Source organism: Oxyura jamaicensis, chromosome 14 (assembly GCF_011077185.1).
Source record: "Oxyura jamaicensis isolate SHBP4307 breed ruddy duck chromosome 14, BPBGC_Ojam_1.0, whole genome shotgun sequence".
NCBI lineage: Eukaryota > Metazoa > Chordata > Aves > Anseriformes > Anatidae > Oxyura > Oxyura jamaicensis.
The window spans coordinates 15,720,772-15,742,449 of record NC_048906.1 but is presented as its reverse complement, the minus strand read 5'-3'; the positions used below and the strand labels follow the sequence as shown (position 1 = coordinate 15,742,449).

The 21,678-nt window shown below is 35.2% G+C and overlaps 1 protein-coding gene across 1 annotated transcript in view; it reads left to right on the top strand.

The window, feature by feature from the left end:
• The window catches only part of USP7 (ubiquitin specific peptidase 7), a 70,666-nt gene that overhangs the window by 35,857 nt on the left and 13,131 nt on the right, over positions 1-21,678 (top strand). The window contains exons 4-20 of the mRNA XM_035339885.1: positions 1,380-1,518; positions 2,242-2,330; positions 3,036-3,144; positions 8,494-8,624; positions 11,529-11,583; positions 12,117-12,197; positions 12,285-12,375; positions 13,215-13,297; positions 14,263-14,372; positions 14,696-14,852; positions 15,905-16,049; positions 16,637-16,767; positions 17,862-17,996; positions 18,182-18,283; positions 18,925-19,030; positions 19,410-19,502; positions 20,425-20,492. Of these exons, the coding sequence (XP_035195776.1) occupies positions 1,380-1,518; positions 2,242-2,330; positions 3,036-3,144; positions 8,494-8,624; positions 11,529-11,583; positions 12,117-12,197; positions 12,285-12,375; positions 13,215-13,297; positions 14,263-14,372; positions 14,696-14,852; positions 15,905-16,049; positions 16,637-16,767; positions 17,862-17,996; positions 18,182-18,283; positions 18,925-19,030; positions 19,410-19,502; positions 20,425-20,492 (1,825 nt within the window). The remainder of the gene's footprint in view (positions 1-1,379; positions 1,519-2,241; positions 2,331-3,035; positions 3,145-8,493; positions 8,625-11,528; positions 11,584-12,116; positions 12,198-12,284; positions 12,376-13,214; positions 13,298-14,262; positions 14,373-14,695; positions 14,853-15,904; positions 16,050-16,636; positions 16,768-17,861; positions 17,997-18,181; positions 18,284-18,924; positions 19,031-19,409; positions 19,503-20,424; positions 20,493-21,678) is intronic.

Below are 21,678 nucleotides of genomic sequence, written 5' to 3'. Positions count from 1 at the left end.
TAATTATTTTACAAATCTTCATTTGATACTAGTTAATCTGTATTGCAAGAAATGAAGACATCTATGGAAAAAAAAATCTACCAATCTTTTTTTGAGAGGAAAGAATTCTTGCCACATTTTGAATCCCCTTCTCTTCCCTTCAACAACAACAAAAAAAGTAATCCCCTCTTTAGGCAGTGTGGCATATAACTAATCTTCTCTTTAGGCAAGTTTGTGGTAGAACTTAGATATATTTCTGTTTGATTGCTGGAGGGAAGTCTTTGACAGTTCTCTTAGTATGTGAGAAGTCCTGGGTTTACTTCAAATTGAAGAGCTTCTGGAGTTTCGGTAGCCTTGCTGAGCTATAAATGCTGTCTGTAAAGAGCATGAGCAGGTAATTCTTAGCAGCTGAGGCAGAACAATGCATTGAGGTATCTCCTTAAACAGAGTTCATTGCTCGTTGGCCAATATGAGGACACAGGCATGTTCTTAGGTTCCATTATGCCAAGCAAAATTGGCTATCTTTTACCCCTTTGGCAAATAATGCAGGAAATTAGAAAGGTAAATACAAATTTCTGGGGAATTACTGCACCGTATCCAGCTAGAGAGCAGATGTCTCAAAGGTATCTTTTCCAGTAAGATAATTTCATTCTTGCATGAAATCTTGCAGAGTTTGCAGCTCACTGCATAACAGCAGTTGTTTTTTCACATCATTTTTGTAACCTAAAAGGTGAATGCTCATCTCACAGACGTTTAATCACAGGAAAAGAATAATGTGATCTTTAAAAGTATATCAAATACGGTGCAGCTGATGGAGCTAAGAAAGCAGTCATGCCACTGTATGAGACAGTGACAAAGCATTCTTTGAAGTGTTGTTCAGTCTGATCGTTTTGCACAAGCAAGATGAATTTTAACAGGACTGGTCACAATGAAATGCTACTGAAGACAGGTTAAGAGGATAGGGGGGTGTATCTGGTGGGAGGGAATGCAGAAGAATCTCTTCCTTTCCTTAGTCAGAGGCTGAGTTACCACACTCTGGAGACACCAAGACCACCTTCAGTTGGCAAACCCATCTGCACTGAAGTAGGTTAGAAATAGCTTACCTTGAGATCAGTTAGCTTCTTAAACTCCTGTTACCTGTGCTAGCCCAGCAGTACTTTATTAATAATGTCATTGCCCTAAGAGAACCTCTGTTCCAGCTTCAGGTTCATAATGCACCCTCAGAAGGCCCCAGGGATTCATGCCCTTGAAAATAATTAAGTAAATCTTAACATCTAATAAGAAAAAACACAAATGTGAAAGTAAAGTACCAAAAAAAACCCAACTAACTAACAAAATGTTTTAATGACTATAAAAAGCTGGTTTTGAATGAGTTTCAAATGTTTCTTCTGTGTCTATAGGTCGTGGTCTTGTCATGCGCAAGCAGTTCTCAAGATAATAAACTACAAAGATGATGAAAAATCATTCAGTCGTCGTATTAGTCACTTGTTCTTTCATAAGGAAAATGACTGGGGCTTTTCCAACTTTATGGCCTGGAGTGTAAGTAATTGGACATACGTTAATCTATTACATTATAGATGCAATTTTGAACTTGCATTCATGGATCCTGAGATACCTATAGAATTTTTAAGCTGTTTTTTATTATTGCTGAAGATTTATTTTCAGTTTCTTACAAATTCCTGTACTTAGTTATTATAGGTTGATTTTACTTTCATTATGACATAAACATTCCTTCATTATTATTTTCTGTGTATCTGAATGCCAATCAGTGGGGGGGGGGAAAGGGGCATCATCATTCTGAAACAATGCAAACTTTCTTCCGTTTCCATGTGTTATTTGTATATGTGTATAGATATTTCAATGCACTAATAATACTGCTAAGGCTTATCTTAAGTTGAGACATCTTTTTAAGCCTTTTCAAAGGTTGGCCCTCTAATCTTTCATCTTTCTGGAATAATGTTCTTCAAGTAGAAGCCCAACTTCTGATTACCGATTCTTATTATCCACAGGAAATTGAAATAGTACTGTAAAACCTTAAAAGCCAGGAACAAATTTCCTGTATTTAGACATTAAAAAAGAACTAAGTGTATTAAGCTGAAAAACAGCTTTGCTGATGTCCTTCTTTTTTCCCTTCATTTTATTATTACTGGTAGGTCAGGCTTGGAAATTAAGCAATGTCTAACTGGATGCTTCACAACAGTCATCTTGTAATATAGAGAAGTTTTGCAGTTCTCATATTCCTGCGTTGTTCTTGTTTTACAGGAAGTTACTGATCCTGAAAAAGGCTTTATAGAAGAGGACAAAGTTACTTTTGAAGTCTACGTTCAAGCAGATGCTCCACATGGAGTGGCGTAAGTATCTTTGTTCAAAAATAATTCTTAATTTTAATATTTTTACATCACTTGAGGTTGTTCATGTACTTTGTTATTAATAGTTGTAGCTTGTTAGACACTTTTATTTTGTCACGTTTACTTAATTATTTCTCACAAGTAATATTTTTCATCAGTCATACACATTTTTGTCAAAGTTAAACTTCAATTTATATTATGATGTTGTGGAACTTCTACTTCTGTACAAATTAATTTGTGATTTAAGGTGTCTGCTAATGTAGCCTCAATATTTCTGATCTTACAACTGGTAAGAGTTTCAGATACAGTCAGGTGACTCTTCAATCTAGCTTTCCTTGGTTTACAGTTTTAAAACTGCCTTGTCTGAGTCATTCTGTTTCATGTCACTTCTAAACAAATTGGTTCTACTGAAATGCAGACTTCCTTTTAAAAGGATAGCTTTGGATTTCAGTACACTTTCATTATAAATAATTTTTCTACCATATAGAACATATTGAAAAAAGAAAATCTAACATCAAAGCATTTAATTCCAAAGATATACTGGCAGGTAGTAGGAAAGCATATGTAGTCTTTTTTTTTTTTTTTCTGAACCTTAAGTAATAGTGAAGAGTAGTTGATACCTACCAGCAGTGCTACCTTAGAACAAGTGTTCTTTACAGTTAATAGTTATATCTTTTTTTTTTTTTTTTTTTAACCACTATTTTCCAGGTGGGATTCAAAGAAGCACACAGGATATGTTGGCTTGAAGAACCAGGGAGCAACTTGTTACATGAACAGTTTGTTACAGACTTTATTTTTCACAAATCAACTACGAAAGGTAATTAGAATGTGGAACAAAATGAGATTGCTAATTGAAATATCCAGAATATTTATATATAAATGCTTCAGAATGTGTCTCTCTATTCCTTTTACCTCCTTTATCCTATAACGGAAGCTGTGACATGCTGATGCACGTCTTCCTTCCTGCACTTCAGCCCCAAGTTTCCTTTTCTAGTTTGAGCATAGGCTCTTGGTTTTTGTGAAAGTAGACAGAATACCTGGTGGAAAAACCTGAGTTAAGGGGTGTTTCCTAGACTTTCTTATGTGTGAATGTTGCTTTGAATTGTTGAAGGAAAAAAAGAAGACTGATTCTATTTCTTGCAGATGTGAGGAAAGTAATTTTCATTTCTTTAAATAGTTAAACTAGAAAACTCACGACTTCTCAGCCCATAAACAACATAAAAAGATAAATAAGTACGTCCTGTGAGGTTCATTTGTTCAGTCTCTTAATTTATATTGCACAGCTGAATTTTCTGCTGTTGTGGTTTGCATCTTTGTAGTGATGGGAAAGCATTGTAATTTCAGCAATTTAAACAACTTTTATATTTGCTTCATTCATGTTTTTTTTAATTACTGCAGATGGTACTTCTTTGGAAGGAGTAAAATTTTGGAGTATGCGCTTAAATATTTCACTGAAACAGGATGAAATGCACTAGATAATGTGTAATTTTAAAATAGTGCAATAGCCTTAATGGGGTAAAAAACATAAATTACTTTATTGAAGCGTGGCTAGTTAGAAGATATATACTACTTTGTACCATTTAGTTTACTGGAGTGTCCTTTTGATCCTACTTTATCCTTCTACTGTTATTAGTTGTTATTATTCTTTAGGAATAATAATAATAAAACTCTTCACTCTCAAAGATTTTTGAAGATTCTTTTGCCATTCTTAATGTTCTGTTGTATTTTGTTCTTGTAGTTTTACATAAGTTTTTTGTGTTCTTGCCATTTGCACTTGTGGTATCTCTTAGTGAAAATGAAGAATTCTGACTTCTTTCTTGTGTGTGTACTAGGTTGTTCCATTAAGCTTATTTTTCTACAGTACTTTTCATTATACCTATTCTCCAGTCTTATCATTATTTGTATCACAGTGGCCTGTAAGAGCCCCAGTTGGGATTTTTTTTTTCTTTTACAATGTGCTGCTTACTCTCCAAAATTGCAAAAAATAGCACGTTGAGCTTCAGTAGACTGTAACCGAGGTTTTACCAATGCCATGCACAAGAAATAAATACTTGACTTGTTTTATGTGGTGCACCTGTTTCTTTTTTACAAGAAGTGTAATTTACCCATTCAGCTTATCATTTGTTATAATGCCTGGTTTTTGCTCAGCATTCGTAATGTTTGTGCATCTTATTCTTTTGGACAACCTCACATTTCTTGAAAGAAAAATGTGTTTTTATAATAGCTACATCTAATCCAATTGAGTATTTCCTTTCTAGAATGTCTTGCAGTCAGTAAATCAGCATGTACCATGAAGAAAACTTGTTCAGTGAAGAAATGCCTTTTGTGATACAGATTTGTTTCAATTGAATTAGTCTTCTCAGGCATTCCCCTGCACTTCTTCCCCAGGCCTTAAATAAATACCAGCTGTTAGGGATTGTTAATATCTGGATAGCAACCATATGACAGAGCTTAATTTGCTAGCTGGTAACTGCAGATTCCTTAATGGAAATGGTACTGGATGCCTAATTCTCTGCTTATTCTTCAGATTTTCAGAGTCCTCCGAATCAGAAGAGCCAATAGGGGTTGTTTTAGGCAGTTTTGGTACTCACTTGCTGTTACGACAGATAAGGAAGAATCACGAGCTATCTGGTCTGGAAAAAAAAAAAAAAACAACAGAATTTATACAACATTTATTTTCACTTTGAACAAATTTGTTACTTTTAAAACAATTATCACCAATTTAGTTATTTCTGTTAATCCTCCATACTTAAGAGAAATAATTATTTTTATTGCTGTTATTCAGAGGCTTGTTAACAGAGAAATTGCTGTCAGGAATAGAGCTGGGAAAGCATGAACAATATCAAGTGCAAGCATATATTTATGGGAAGTCAAACCCTCTGAAGTGTGGGAGAGGATGAATGCAGACATCTTTCCTTCTTTGCTCTGTTTCCAAACAGCGGTTGGAAGGTTCCTGGGTGCTTGAAATGAAACTTCCCTTTGTTAGCAGCCGTCTGGCTTCTGTGGTAGGGAATAAAGCAGGGCATATCTTTGTGATGGGTAAATGCATGCCTAAGTGCAGTCTACTCTGGCAAAGGACAGTGGGGAGTCCAGATTTGATCTCAAACCACTTCATGTTGCTTCCCGTGTCTGTCATCAGTGCCCCCAGCCAGTCAGTCTGTGTTGCTTCAGCCAGTCAGTTTTAAAATTCTTTGCTGGTTCTCTTGGAAAAATTCCCTACAGTTGGTGAGCATGTTGCAGAACATTTACATAACGATACTAAAATCGTAAGTATAGGTGCAATATGTTTCTCCCTGACCCGCTCTCCTTAATTTAGCTAATAATTTAGTTAATATATTTTACCGTACCTTCAAATTTCATGCACAGTGCTTTCTTCCCTTCTTTAACTAACTGTCTTTGACTCTAAGCACTGTCTTCAAGCTTGTCTGTAGCATTCTTTTACCACATAAACATCTAAATTTTTTCCTGTATCCCTGTCTGTTGCTTTTAGCCATTGCCTCTACATGTTTCTGTCATTCTTGTGTGTTCGTTTCCCAAGGGAACTTCTCAGGGGTTAAAGATGCTGCTTTTTTCTAATGGATCAAAATGCCCAACTCCTTGATCTTGAGATCAAGTTTTCAAAGTTTGGGAGGGCTAAACATGAAAATAAAAGTTTGTAAAGGATCGTGGTTTGTTTTAACTTGAAGAAACACGTAAGGTTTTTGAGAAGTGGTCTTCAGTTGTGCATATATACACAAACACAGGAGGAAAAACCAAAGGTAGGCTGTATGTTAGATGTCAGTCTGTAGTAAAATATTAGAATTTCAGAAGAAATAAAACTGGTGTTTTTATTCAATTACATCTGGAATGTAGTCATTACAAATAAATTTTAAATAATTGATTTAATATTATTTGAGAGATACAGGAAAGGATGTAGTCATCCAGATGGTACATGAGGAAACCAAATAAGAACTAAATGCAAAGGACCTGATTTTGTTCAATCATCGCGGTATTCTGAACTCCCATTTATCTCATTTTGGAAGGAGATAGCTATAGTGACAACCACTAGGTTGACTTTTACCCTGTTATATCATCATCTTGGGTTTGTCACAAAGAATGTTCATGACAATAGCATTTGAATACTTATTATCAATAATAATATACAAAAAGTATTTTAGGAAAATGTATCTGCACTAGTTACATTTGTTGTTTTTTTTTTTCCTTATGTGATTTTCAAATCCTGTTTGCCTAAACATAGCAAGTAACTTCTTAAATTTTTGCCTTTTATGACTGGTTGTTTACAAGTTATGAAAAACAATTAATACTGGCTGATTAGATTTGAAAGATTTGAAACTTGGTCACTCAGATATTTCCTGTTTCTTCTTTTGGCCAGTGACAACCAGCTTATAAAAGGGTTCATAAGCAGGGGTCAGAGAGAGGTTAAGTTAATTCTGCAAGATGCTGACAATGCTTCGCAGTCAGGGTGGTCAAACTTGACGGTAGCATGTGTGGAGAGGTTGTGGGTCTCTGTTCCTGGAGATACTTGGAACTCAACTGGGTAGGAGCCTGAGCATGTTTTCCTTTTTAGGTCTGTAGATACTGCTCTTGACAATGTAGTTAACAACTAAGTAGAAACGTAAATTTAAATGCTTCTAGTGTTCAGTCATGATTCTGCTTTATATCATCTCAGTTTAGTGCTAAATTTTAAAAGTTAAATATAAAATTCAAATGTAAATAAAAAGATGTGAATTATCACATTGCTTTACTGTTGCATAATTAACTTCTTTTTAAAAAAATCTGAATGTCAGGGGTTTGCTTTCCTGGCCAAACTAATCAGTATTTCAGTAAAAAGGTATGAAGGAACTTTAGTTTGTTTTATTTCATCTTACTACTTTGGTTGGTTCTTATCCTTCCAAGTGTTTTTTTCTGCATATTTGAAAACTCATTTTGTGGATGTTCAGGATTTTTTAAATCTTCTTAACTGGCCGGTCAATATCTTAACATTTTATTGCCTTTATTTTGGCCTTTTTTGTTTGACATTAAGTTGTATTTTTCTGTCAGCCGTGTCTGTATCTAATGTCTGTCTTGTGTCTCCCATTGCCCCTGCCCTGAGCATTCGTGTAACAAGGAATGAGTTTACCCCAGCAGTTGAGCAACACGCTGGAAGGGCCAACCTCATTCTGTACACAGGGAACGTAAGGCACAGGGTAGATGTGCTGGATACATCTGAAATCTAGGCTGACACAGAAACGGAGTGAGAGGAGCTGAGGTCCAATTCAGTGCTTCGCGCCCAAAGCTGTACACTGCTCGTTTCAGAGGCAAAAACTCAGCTGGCAATATCTCTGTTTCTTAACAGGATGTTTTTCTTATACTACTTAATATCAGAGTCTATCATTTTAAGTGTTATCTTCTTTCAAAGTTGCCTCTATTTTCTTTTTACAGTCACAATTTTTAAACGAGTGTTTCTCAGTCAATACCTTTTCTTTGCTGTTACTTTTCCCTAGATATATTTCTTCAGTGAATCTCATTTCACTGCCAGTTCGAACTTTCCTAAGGCCTGTTGGTCTAGTTGTGTAACTTTTGTTCTCAAACCTTCCTGGTTTGTTAGGATCAGTGAATTGAATTGTTGAGCTGTTTACTTCAGTTGCTACCAGTGGTGATGTTAAGTAGGAAGGAATGTATTGGAGAATCTCAGTGTCCCTTGACATCCTTCTCCTGCACGTAGACCCTTTCTGTGTTCCTGATTGATGCCCTTTGTGCTTTTTGTTTTCCCCCAGTGAAGATGACAGTATTCACACAGAACCAAGCTAAAGCACAAAAGTGATATTATTTTTAAAATCCTGTAGTGTTGTTTGGTATATCTGGTCCTACTGTGATGATTGCATAGGCATACAAGGCATGATAAATTGTTCGTGTGTTTTGCATGCTTCAGTGTATTCATTTTTTAGGGTGGAGTTTAACGTTACCGTGAATGAAGTCTGTTCAGATCATTTTAAACACTGTGTTTCTAAGAGGAGTAATTCCAGACAATATTTTTACACTACATTAAAAGATTTTTTGTTCAGACTCTTTTGGAGTGATTAAATGGAGTTTATATGAAGTAAGTCACTGACGAGGAAAGGATGCATTCAACGATATGAGCAATGAACTTTTCCTTAGATACTAATTGAACTAAATACTTTTTCAGGCAGTGTACATGATGCCCACTGAAGGAGATGATTCATCCAAAAGCGTTCCTCTAGCATTGCAAAGAGTGTTTTATGAGCTGCAACATAGTGACAAACCAGTTGGAACCAAAAAGTTAACAAAATCGTTTGGGTAAGTTTCAGAAATTTCAATTATTTTTTGTTTTCATATAACACTTCTTTAAAAAGGCTTTATTTATACTAGACTTCTTAGAGAGGTGCAGAGCAATATTAATACAGCATGTTAATTGCTAGTTTTTCATAGTTCAGTTGGATAGGTTTTTAGTAATAATCATTCCTAAAGCCAGATGATTCAAAAGTCAGATTGGTGGGGGGTACACAGTCATCAAACAAATCAGTAGTGGGATTGGGATTCGTGTTACCTGAAAGTTATGGCACATTTGTGTAAGGAAGATCGAGAACAAAACACATTGCTGAAATATCGCAGTTAGTGTATTGTTACTGTCTCAATTGTTTCTGTTTTAAATCTAGGGAAAAAACAGTAACTTGTATTTCCAGATTGTTAGTTCAGCACTGATGACTGTTGTAACGCTTTGTCATTACACATCAAAGATGCATGTCTTTTTGCCTGTCCACAGTTTAGAAATATTTATCCCATATTCTGTTTCATGATTTAAAGCTTAAAAGGAATACCTGTGGTGTGAAGTAAAGGTGTCAGAGCACACACACAAAATATTTCTTTGCATTTTCTTTATTCTCGCACCCACTTTTCCTCCATAAAACATCTATTGAAAGCTTGGTTTTTACTTTCATTTTTCCCCAGTATCCAGTTCGTTGCCCAATATTTCTTCGGTCTGGTACTACTTCTTGTGAGACAGTGTTACAAAGTATAATTTTAAATCTAGAATATACAGAATATGTGGAAGACAGAATTACACGATATAGCTGTGTTGAGGATGTTTTTGTTGTTGTTTGTTTTCTACACTAGTTTGATAATTTGGTTGAGCAGAAGTTAAGAGAGAAGATGAAGATTAGCATAGTCTCTACAAGCTTTCCTTTTGCACATCCTATGAATTCCAGGGTTTTTAACTAAAAATCGTTCTAAAAGATTCTGGTTTCCATTATTTTGCTACATGTGTATTTGTAAACTAATCTTTTATAATAGTATTGAAAGGATTTTTTGTTTGAAAACAAGTTAGAAAATTAAATTATATGATCTTACATGATCCTAGTATTCAGCATGACAGTCACATTTCTGAGGTCTCTGATCCTGCAGCTTCTGCTAAAACTTGTAGAAGAGGTCTGTCCTGATAAGATTCTTGTAACATTACAGCTATTCTCCTTTTCTTTTCACCTTTTTGAGGCGATTTTAAAATGAAATTGGTAACCTCAGTGCTGTATCTTTATCTGGTGGTATCCTCTTCCTACCGATACATTGTATGCTTAGTTTATCAGCACTCCTGCTGTCTTGTTGCACTATAAAGATTTGCTGATATCATAAATACTTCATCTTGAGTTAGTATCTTAACTGTGTCATCTTCAGGAGCATGAGGAGATCTTTCCTGAGGGTGTTGCACATGCTTAATTTTGTATCTGAGAGTAAGCTTCTGAAAATGTGCTCATGCCCACCTTTGTTCTTGGGAAGGAACTTCTGAATGTGGTTGAAGATTTGCTCTTTTTCCTCCTTTAAGTCAGAGAGGGAGGATTCTGACCTTGTGAGACCTAGCCATATGCTATGTATATTTATTGGGTATTACGAGTTTCTGTAGAATCTAAATAAGTTTGGCTTTTTTTCAGAAGAAAGTGATATTGTCTGAAGGAGCTCCTTTGTAAAAAATCCTAATATTAGTATGTATTAGTATGTAACTTTTTGATTTTTTTCCTTCAAGCAAGCAAGCATTTCAAGCTTGGAGATTCAGGAGGCTATTTTCCATTCTTAATTACCCAATGGATTACTTCATTGATCTTGTTCCAGTGGGGACCCCCACACAGTTGTTTTGGCATGCTTTTGGGAGCAGCATGCTGCAGTGTGACAATGCAGATGAGTCACTGAGGAGAGAGTGGGAGGGGAAAATAAAGTTAGTATTGCTCCTGATCAGTAGTGCTCCTAGCTTCAAGAGCCGGGGCTGAACCTCTGGTTCACACAGGAGCTGAAGCCTACGGTAAATATAGCTTTTTTATATAGTGGGAGTGATGGCTGTTGCAAAAGGAATTGTCAGAGACTTGAACTCAAGGATGCTTTTTAAATATTTTAAAGAGTTTCTAGGAGAAAGTATTTCACAGTGTAACTAAAAATGACTCCTTTATGCTTCTTCCCTTTTATTTAAGGTAGTAGCACTGAACATCTTTGCAGTGTACCATTTTGGCTACTGTGGAGGCATTTTGACTATTTTGCACTCGCCCCTCCATTCACACAACTGCTTGCAAATGTACATACAGTACAGGTGGTGTTCAGGCAGCGGGGTGCGTCCTTGGAGTTACTGTGCATTCAAGAGTAACTGTTCAGATGAGCACAAAGCAGCCAGGATAAGTCCATTGGTTTCCTCTGATGTGCACAAATAAGTCCTGAACGCTGCTTAGCTGCACCTGAAGGGCACTCCATACAGAGGCAGCTAGAAGTGTGTTGTGGGAACTTTTCTGACAGCAGTGAGTTGCTCCAAGGCCTACTCTGGAATTTTTTTAAAATGAATTGCAAATAGGTTTTTGACTAGAAGAATTATGCTATCAACAGCCTGAGCCTGGCCTCTTCCAGTGGCATGGGCTGCTTTCCCAGTACCAGGACCACAGAAAGAAAAGGCAGGTGGGTGCAAAGCAGCTGCCAAAACGTCCCACAGCTTCCTCCCCTTCCTCCTCTGAGCTGGGATTACTGAAAGGAAAAATGGTTTTAGAACCAGGCTGTAGGCCAAGTAAATGCTACAGAACTAAAAAGCATGCGCACCAGGCAGTACTAAATCTTCGTCTATACATCTCACTATATATTAAATTCCTGGTATGAGAAGAAATCATGAAAGTGACTTTTGAGCTGTAAATTTTTTTTTATGGTATAGTAATTTTTCTATTGATTTGCATTACAAAGGTGGGAAACTTTAGACAGCTTCATGCAACATGATGTCCAGGAGTTATGTCGAGTGGTATGTTTTTGCTATTTCTTACTCATATATCATAGTATTGTCTCTTGATACTGTGTGTATATACTAAAATTCGGTAACATTCCTAGTAATAGTGACACTAACTGATTAAATTAAGTCTATATGAATTGAGGTAGTTTTTGCCTTGGTTTATTTCTCTTTTTTAAGAATGGGATTAATTGTGACCTTTTGAGGGTGAGGAGTTTGTCAAGGATAGGGAAGGTTGAAAATAAATAGAACATGTATATTCTAGTGGTCCTTATATTGCTGTAGAGAGGAATGCAACTTTGAACATGCAGGTGCATTACTTAATTTGTGACCCAAAAGATGGTAGCTGGGGTAGCCCTCAAAACATTTTCTAGGGGAAAGAAGAGAATTTGGAGGACTAAAAAAGGAGATGCCAGTATGAATAGACTAAGACTTCATTTTTATGCAAATGGCTTAGAGTTTCATCAGTACAGGAGTCATTTGTATGTGATGACTGAATTTAGCAACTGTGCATGTTTATCCTATGTAAAAATTAATCTTTCTTTCAGCTGCTTGATAACGTGGAAAATAAAATGAAAGGCACGTGTGTAGAAGGCACTATTCCTAAATTGTTCAGAGGAAAGATGGTGGTATGTATTTAATGTGTTAGTACTTTTTAAAATTAACTCTGTTATTTTTGTACCTTGAAATTCTATTGTGTTTGTTTTTGTTTACAGTCTTATATCCAATGCAAACACGTAGATTATCGATCTGAACGAATAGAAGATTATTATGACATCCAACTAAGTATAAAGGGAAAGAAAAATAGTAAGTGATACATCATGATATGCACCAATCAAATACTTCAACATGTTGGGCTGTTTGTTTTTTTTTTGGTTACCAGATGGGTTTAGTACCTGTTTGTTTAGTGCCTGCTGATTTCAAATGGGTTTGATCTTGATCAGCACTTTGAAAGATCCTTGCTTTAATTTTAGAGGAATGGGTCTTACTTTTTGACAGCTCATTGAAAGCATTTTCTGTAGAAAATGTCTTTGCTTATGTTACACTTTTTCCCCTTTTCCCTTTTCACTTCGCTGTTTCTTCCCGCCTAATACTCTGAGATATTTTCATGAAACTCTTTGAATTTAGAGGTTTTACTGGTGTTATGGAAGTGCATCAGTGACGTATTAATAACAGTAGTGTTATCACCATAGGTTATAATTTATACATGGAGATGAACTTGTGGGTAATAGGTTCATATTTAGGCTTGACCATAGCAATAAGAAAAATAAAATAATAATAGCATAACATTGATCACTTATTGATGGTCACCAAGTATTTGGCATACAAGACATGAAAAAGGATGTGCAAGACTCAAGCAAACAAAATTATCTAGTTTGATACTTAACAGTTCTAGAGAGAATACATTTGGCAGGCAGTTCTAACTGATTTTAAAATCTTGAAATTCCTACATATGCCCCTCCAATTTTGGTGTGTTTCTTGATATTCTTGAACAATATAAAACTTTACTTTTTATAAAGACAAATACTCAAGTACAAGTTCTAGTGTCTTAAACTATTATTTGATAAATACATTGTTAAGCCCCTAAGCTAGAGTAAACTTTTTTTTCTTCACTTTCCATATCATTCCCAATCTTTTTCATTTAGTTTTTGAGTCCTTCATTGACTATGTTGCAGTGGAACAGTTGGACGGTGATAACAAGTATGATGCAGGAGAACATGGCTTACAGGTATTTTATTTGATTTTTTAAAATTTTATTTTTGTGTCCTTGATAAAACAAAGCTACAGTGGCCAAAAAAACTTTGCTACTGATACAACCATTCTAGGTTGTATCAACAAATGATCTTGGTCATATTTCTCTTCAGGCAAGCTTGTACATAGCTCCTCTAAATTGCTGTTAGACTTCTCAAAACAGAGCTTAGATTTTAAAAGTCTACTTAGCAATGAATTTTGGTTTTGTATTGTACCTGTAACAGTTTTAGTGACTAGAATGATTTTACAGTTAAATTCTCTACTGATTTTCAAGACTGAGAATTTATTCAAATCCTTCCTCTAAGAGTGGATCTGTGTCTAGAAAAAAAAAAAAAAAAGCTGAAAGTTACTTTAGAGAGGCAATTTCTGTATCATCAAAAACATTAGAAGCACCTGTGGAATTTTAACTGTTTAGGTGCACATTTCTGAGCTTTTCAGTTGTAATTTGCAGCATCCACTGTACGGAGTAGTAGTACTTTTAAAATTTTTCTTTTTCTGCTAGAGCTTTTTTTGCAGTTTTTGTCAGTAATATGCTATATTTTGTTAGGTGTTCTCAGAAAGCAGCATAATAGTGAACTCTCTGTTGTCAGGATACAGTGGACATGAAATTCTTAATTGATCAGAAATGAGATTTTTCCTCAGTATTCTTTTAATTTCATTTATACCTGAGTTGTTCGTAACATAATGCTATGTTCACGTGTGCTTCATGAATGACCTAAATTTAAATGAAATGTTTTCTTGTATAATGCTACTGGAGTAGCTCATGGGAGGACTGCAGCATTAAGATGGTTCAAAACTGGAGTGGAAGTTAACTATTCTTTGCACATTACAGTGTCAAGTCTATAAAATAAAAATTTAAAGAAAAATATCTGCAGCAGACAGGTATTTTGAATTGCTAAAAATCTTACAATTTCAATCCTCTATTTCCTTTAAAATGCCTAGGAGGCAGAAAAAGGTGTAAAGTTTCTCACGTTGCCACCAGTATTACACCTACAGCTCATGAGATTTATGTATGATCCTCAGACTGACCAGAACATCAAGATAAATGATAGGTGAGTTTGGGGTGGGTTTTTTTGGTGCATTTTTCTTCTTGTGTCTTTGGTTTTGGATGTAGAATTTGGACCAGTTGATGTATTTTTGTAAACAATAATAATAATAATAATTTAAAAAGGACAAAATCCTATTTTTGAATCAGTTCCAAGGGGAAGGTGTGTGTACAGGCATATGTTAGAGGTCCCCAAATTGAACATTAAAGTGTTGAATTTGTCATTCAGAACTTTAATTGCCATTTGTAGCTGTTGTTTTAAACATAATGCAAGCAAATGTAGTTTTTAAAATGTATTTTTAATGTAGTTTTTTTCTTTTTCAAAATTAGGTTTGAGTTTCCTGAACAGTTGCCACTAGATGAATTTTTGCAAAAAACAGATCCTAAAGATCCTGCAAATTACATTCTTCATGCAGTTCTAGTACACAGTGGCGATAACCATGGCGGACATTATGTTGTTTACTTAAATCCAAAGGGTGATGGCAAAGTGAGTATTCAAAAACAACTAAACATATTTGTGTGATGTAAATAGATAGTTGCAGTTTTCATAATGGGCAAATCTTTCCCTAACAGAAGAGGGTACTGGCGTGGTCAGTTAGTGAAGTCAAATCTCTGTTTGATGTTGTTTGTAGGTTGATATTTGTCATTGTTGTTTCTATTCTAACATATTTGGGAAAGTTGCTTTGGATTTACAAAGACAGCCCTCATTGTCTAGTTCCCTTTTGTCCTTTAGGGGAGAAGCTTGCATTTGGAGGCATCACTTGCCTTATTAAGAGAGCACCTTCATATTTGCTGTTGGCTTTTGGCAAAAGACTAAGGGAAGCCCTCAGTCTTCTGTCTGTGTGTTGAATTTCTACAGTGAGCAAATTTTATCCAGCATTTCTCAGACTTCATGCTGAAGCAAATATGAGTCTTCCTAATGTTTCTGTGACTCAGAAATTCAGTATCTTTGCATGCCCAACTGTTACGGGTTTAGGTGATTTGATCAGATTAGATGTTTATGGGTCAGGTGCCTCTTCCCTTGAGCTTACTGGTTTTGTGTGTCTATGACTGTTCACAGTAAAAGGAGCAGTCGGGTTTTACTGTGAATTTGTTCCTATTTGTCTTTCACTTTTAATCGGTTTTACTGGTTTTATTTAAAATTTCCTGCAAACTATTTCAAATTTACAAATAATTACCAGATAGCTGGTGCATTGTGTTATTTAATAAAAAAAGGCCAGCTATCTGAACTTCATATAGAAATGTGAAGTACTTAGGAATAGTCTTGAGATGAATTATTTGTATAATTATCTGGCTGAAAGCATTTGATATTCAGTGTAAGATTTTCAGATGAGTCGGAGGTACTTATGGCCTCCCTTATGCTGAGTGCAGATAGCAGGTAGCAAAAATTACACTGAACTGTAGAATTTTTTAAACTCATGATACTTGAAGAGAAATTATAATTACTTGGAGCTGAAAGGCATATCAGAAATAGGATTAATTTATCATTCAATAACATGTTTTTGTGTAAAACATATTTATGTAAATTTTTCTTTCTAGTGGTGTAAATTTGATGACGATGTTGTATCAAGATGTACAAAGGAAGAAGCAATCGAACACAACTATGGAGGCCATGACGATGACTTATCTGTACGGCATTGTACTAATGCGTACATGTTGGTTTACATCAGGGAATCAAAATTAAGTATGTATACTCTGTGTGTGTTCCAAACCAGATAGGGATAGAGGAATTTAGAGATATATTTGATTTCTGAATTGTTGACAGCCTTCTTATACGAAGGGATTCCATTAGTTATAGATGGCATCTATAGAATCTGTGGGGATCGACCAGCCTTTCTCTCATTTCTGGAAAGTGTGTTCTAATCCTCCAGCATCTTGTCTTGGCACAGTAAGACAAGACTGTGTATCAGCACAGTGCTTTAGACTTAATTGTTTTATAGGATGAAAAATCAGTGACTCATGGAAATTAAATCCAATCCATTATAAATATGTAGATATATGTATATTAAAAACAATCGGGTGGTGGTAACTATTTTTTTAATCCTGAAGTGAATATCTAATTCCAAAGTCTGTGATACATATTTCATGGAAATAGTGCATTTTGGCTCAGGATAAAAAATACTTTTTTTGCCAAAACATGATGATATCAAATCATGTTTTTAATTAAAAGATGAAGAAGGCCATTTTTTTTTCTTCAGAGAAATGTCAACTGTGTATGAAAACCCTGTTTGATGTAAATTTCAAAATGACATCACAAAATTTGCTTTGTAGGTGAAGTTTTGCAGCCTGTCACGGACCATGATATTCCTCAACAACTTGTAGAAAGGCTACAAGAAGAGAAAAGAATAGAGGCTCAGAAGAGGAAGGAGAGGCAGGAAGCTCATCTCTACATGCAAGTGCAGGTCAGCTTTTGAAATAAGTTGGAATTGCCTTCCAATTCAATTCAGAATATTGAGCCACCTAAGACAAACCTAGATTTTCAACTCTTGAATATGTTTTGGAAGTAGCATTTGAACGGAAATAATTTCAGTGCCTGTAAGTATATTTACATGTGCACTGAGTACTGATGAAACAAACTGTACTACTGTGCTGGGAAATCAAAGCATGTTACGGGCATTTCTGTTTTCTCTAGAAGGCCGTGAAAAGTTACTTGCAAGGAAAAATAGTAAGTTCAGGTGAAAGGAAAAGGACTAGGTTATTTTAAATGGCTGCCCTGCCACTGCACTTATATCTCCTTCAGGAATTATTTTCTAAAATTAGAATGTATCTAGCCATAGGCAGCAAGGCTGGACTTCTGCCAAACTGAGCTCATCAAGTAGAAGCAGAAGGAGAGAGTGCTTATATTTGCAATTATCTCTTTGGAAAAGCCAGATGGACTAGATTGTTATGAATTGCCTTAAGGAACCCTGTTTATGGCTCTTTCCAGAGCCCATCTGGCAGAAGAAAATAAAACTCCTTTTCCATTTGCCTCCATGTTTCTTTGCATGTTCTTTCTAGAGTTCTTACGTAGACCTATTGGTTAAGGTTAGCTTGTTCCACACTACATTTACACTAGAGCTATGTCCAGTGGAGAGATCAGCAGAGTTGTGTGGTCTTTCTTTTAAAAAAGAATACATGGGAGCTGTAGCAGATGCAGGAAATGTTTTAGGTCATCTTCCCTGTGCATTACACAAAATAATTATGTAGCCTTTTTTTTAAGCGAAAACATTTTTAGAATACATGTTTCCAAGATTGGGATCTAAGTGCAACTAGTGTCTTATTGTTCAGGATTTGTAAGAATTACTGTACATTAATTATTTACACTGATTTGATTCACAATTTTAAAATTCAATTATAATCTGTATACTTGCAAATTTTCTTCATGAGAACACAAATAGTGTGAGCAATGTGATGCCAACCATAGAGTCAATGACACTGCATAGGAAGGCATCATAAGAAAATATTGTATTGCGGAGCTGAGTAATATAAATAGTAACCTTTAAATGTAATTTTTCAGATAGTAGCAGAGGATCAGTTCTGTGGCCACCAAGGCAATGATATGTACGATGAAGAAAAAGTGAAGTATACTGTTTTCAAAGTATTAAAAAACTCCACGCTTACAGAATTTGTTCAAAACCTCTCTCAAACAATGGTAAGCTTTCTGTAGCTGGCTATAGGTGTTTATTTTAGTATGTTATGTTATGTTAGTTTTTATCATCTCCAGGTATTAGCAGCAGTCATAGGTTAGACCTTTTAGAAGGTCTAAAGGTTCAGTCTGATTTTAATAAAAATATCTTAATCTTTTTTGTTTCCTGTCACAACTTTTATTTATTTCAGGGATTTCCACAGGATCAGATCAGATTATGGCCAATGCAAGCCAGAAGTAATGGAACGAAAAGGCCTGCAATGTTGGATAATGAAGCAGATGGCAATAAAACAGTAAGTATTCATTGATAAGTAACATCTATGTCATCCGTGATTCTTAGATTTCAGGTCCTAACTTTGGGACATCAGATTTTTAAGTGTTTTAATTTAGCCTTTGTCTGGTAAAAATTTCATATTTGAGAAGATTTGGGTTATAGTGGGTTGATTGGGGTGAAAAGGAGGATTGTGGTGCATGATTCTTCTATGAAAAAAGACATAATCGTGGTTTATATCCTAGATTTTAAACATAAATTTTTAGTCTTCCATTAATTGGGCAGAAACAATGGATTTAACAAAATGTATCGCTTAACATGTAAAACATTGTGCTTAAATACCACAAGAAAGGGATTGGTTTCTGTCCTCTATTTTTCTAGAGTGAAGTAATTTTCTTGCTATAAGAGATAACTGTAGGTATACTTTTAAATGAAAGAGAAATAGGTCCATTTTAAGTAAAACCTATCATTTGTGCTTCATTAAAACTCTTAATTTTTTTCTGTCATTGTTTCTCTTCTCATAAACTTTCTGTCACTAGTGAAGCTAAAAGAAAAAAAATCCCACTCAATGTATGTCAGAGAGTTCTCATATCTGATCAAAATGCAGATGTTAGTTTATATTATGTTCTCTAGAGACTTTTTTCTTCTTCCACATCTACATAGATGATTGAGCTCAGTGACAATGAAAATCCATGGACAATATTTTTGGAAACAGTAGATCCAGAGATGGCTGCTACTGGAGCAACATTACCCAAGTTTGATAAAGATCGTAAGCATATGTGCTAAAACTCGAGTAAATGCAGAATACTTCGGATGTTATCTCAAGAAACTTTGTGTACTTGTGTTTTTCGATGATGTACCCATCAAACTACAGTGCTGAAATTATTTTGTCTCGTGCATTTTCTTTCCTTCATTTCTTTTTTAAGTGTAAGGTGTGTTTCAAATGCTTTTAGAATCAATGAATAATTTTTCATAAATGCAGGTAGATTTATATAAATTCAGTATTTAAGGATATCTTAAGGTCATTAATTAAATGAATAAAGGAAAGACACACTTACTTTGCTGTTTAAAGAAAAGTACCTAGGTGACTATTTCCAGATATAGTCAAATATTCCTTAGAGAAAAATAAATCTTGTCTTAATTTCTAGATGATGTAATGTTGTTCCTGAAAATGTATGATCCGAAGACTCGGAGTTTGAATTATTGTGGACATATCTACACACCTATATCCTGTAAAATACGTGAGTTCTAAAATTCAATTTCATTATTATAATTGAAAAATTTTAGAGACAATGGATTGTATATCTAATTTATTTTTAATAATTAGTTGTTTTATGGAAGGCCACAGAGTGGAATTTTGATTTCTCCCAACACCAGTGCTGGTTTTCTGCTATGGTTTTCTTTCCCATGTTGTCAGTGAAACTTCCTGCAGGCTGACAGTTTTGCCTTAACGCAGCATTGGCTGTCAGGTGCTTTTTTTTTTTTTTTTTAGTTTTACAGTATTCTTCACATGTTGCTGAACATAAAAAGTTGTTTCAGACTTACTGTAAAGTTTTGTGATATGATATTGCTCCCCAGTTTGTTTTTTTTCTTTTATTTTAGGTTATTTTGCAGAATGGACCTTTGCAATCACTCTTAAAGTAGTCTTGTACAACTTGAGTACTCTTGTACTCATTTTCACAATGGTAGCCTGAGAATAGCTGCTTAGGTTTACTTAGCTGTGAGCCTTGGTTTTCATATGGATCCATTTAAAGAATTCAACAAGTGGCCACCAAATTAAGATCCTTTGTCATTTTGAGTATCTCATTCTGTTGATTTGTATACGCTTCATATTTTTGCGTTTTATCTATGTGATTTCAAAACAAAATAATAAATAAAATAAAATCCATCTCTGAAGAAGGAACACTAATTTAATTTCCTTGATCTTGGATGGCCTTGCACATTTTTTTTGTTGTTCAGATGAAGTGGAAGGAAACCTTGAAGTCTCTCTCTGGGTTAAATCTCAATACGGGCAGCTTTAGCCTAGAAGGTTCCGTTCCTTAGAAAGACATTTTAAAACTATTTAACCAGAACAAAAGAAAATAGATTCTCTGTTACTTTACAGATAGGTCTTGCAAGCAGTTACAGTGCAATGCATTTCACACTCCTTTTCTTTTCCAATAGGTGACTTGCTTCCAGTTATGTGTGAGAGAGCAGGATTTCCACAAGAAACTAACCTTATCCTCTATGAGGTTTGGATCGATAGACTTGTTTATTGTAAAAAACATTATTGCTGTACCAGTAGCAAATTCTGGGGTCTTTTTCTTAAGGATGAACAGCTGTTTGATAATGTTCAAAGTTGCGGATAATAACAAAGAAATAACCAAGTAGGTTGAGATGCAGAGCTAAGCATGGCAGTTGTGACCTAACGTTCTCATGTACAACACAGTTAGGCACAGTTCTGTCACTCGTAAATCCAGTCATTCACACAGAAGAGAACACTTGCATCTGGAGAGTTTGTGGAATTGCAATCTTTGGGACATTTCCAGCACCTGAAGGAATGAGGCCTTGAGCAAACTGCTCTAAACTGGAAGTTAGCCCTGCTTAGAGTAGGAGGTTTAGCTAAAGGCCTCCAGTGGTTCCTTCAAGTGAAAATTATTCAATGATTCAAAATGCACATCTCTGAACTTTTGATGTTACACATCTGTTTCACTGTGTTATCGTATATACTTAAGTATGTTACTAGTGTTCCCAACTCTTTAAAAGAAGCCGGTCAATTTAAAAGAAACCAAATGGTGAAACTCTACTTGCAAATTGAAGGTCAATATTTAAAAGGTGCATAAAAGCAACTAATGTACGTGTATGTTATAATACACTGTGAGGCATGAATCTGTTAACAAGGTTCTGTCAAATCATTTTTCCTGAGAACTGAAGGGATGAATATTTTGACTTGATCAAGTAAAGGTGGTAAAGTATTATGGATTAACATTTTTGTCATTTACATTCTGTAGCTAGAGGGTGGGAAAAAAAGCTTTATTGGTTAAAAAAAATAACAAATAATTTATAAGTCATAAGTACTCTAAGTAGTAGGTTTGAGGTCTACAGTGCTGCAAGAGAGTATCAGGAGATAGCTAACTTTGGAACAGATTTAAAATTAGAAAACTAGAAGTCTGAGGCTTTAAAAACAAAAAAAAAAATCTCTACACGAACTCCTACATGTGCAGCTTTGCTAGTACTAAATCTGTGCATATCCTCTGAATCTCAGTGTTAGAGGAGCCATGCTGCCAACATTATTGGCCGTTATATTTTCAGTGCCCCTCTTAGCCGGATGAGTTGAGAAAATGTTGCATCTTCGTCCTTCCTTCCCCAAGTTCAAAATCAGCAGACAAAATACTTTGTCTGCTAACATATTTCTATTAAAGAAATATATAATATAAC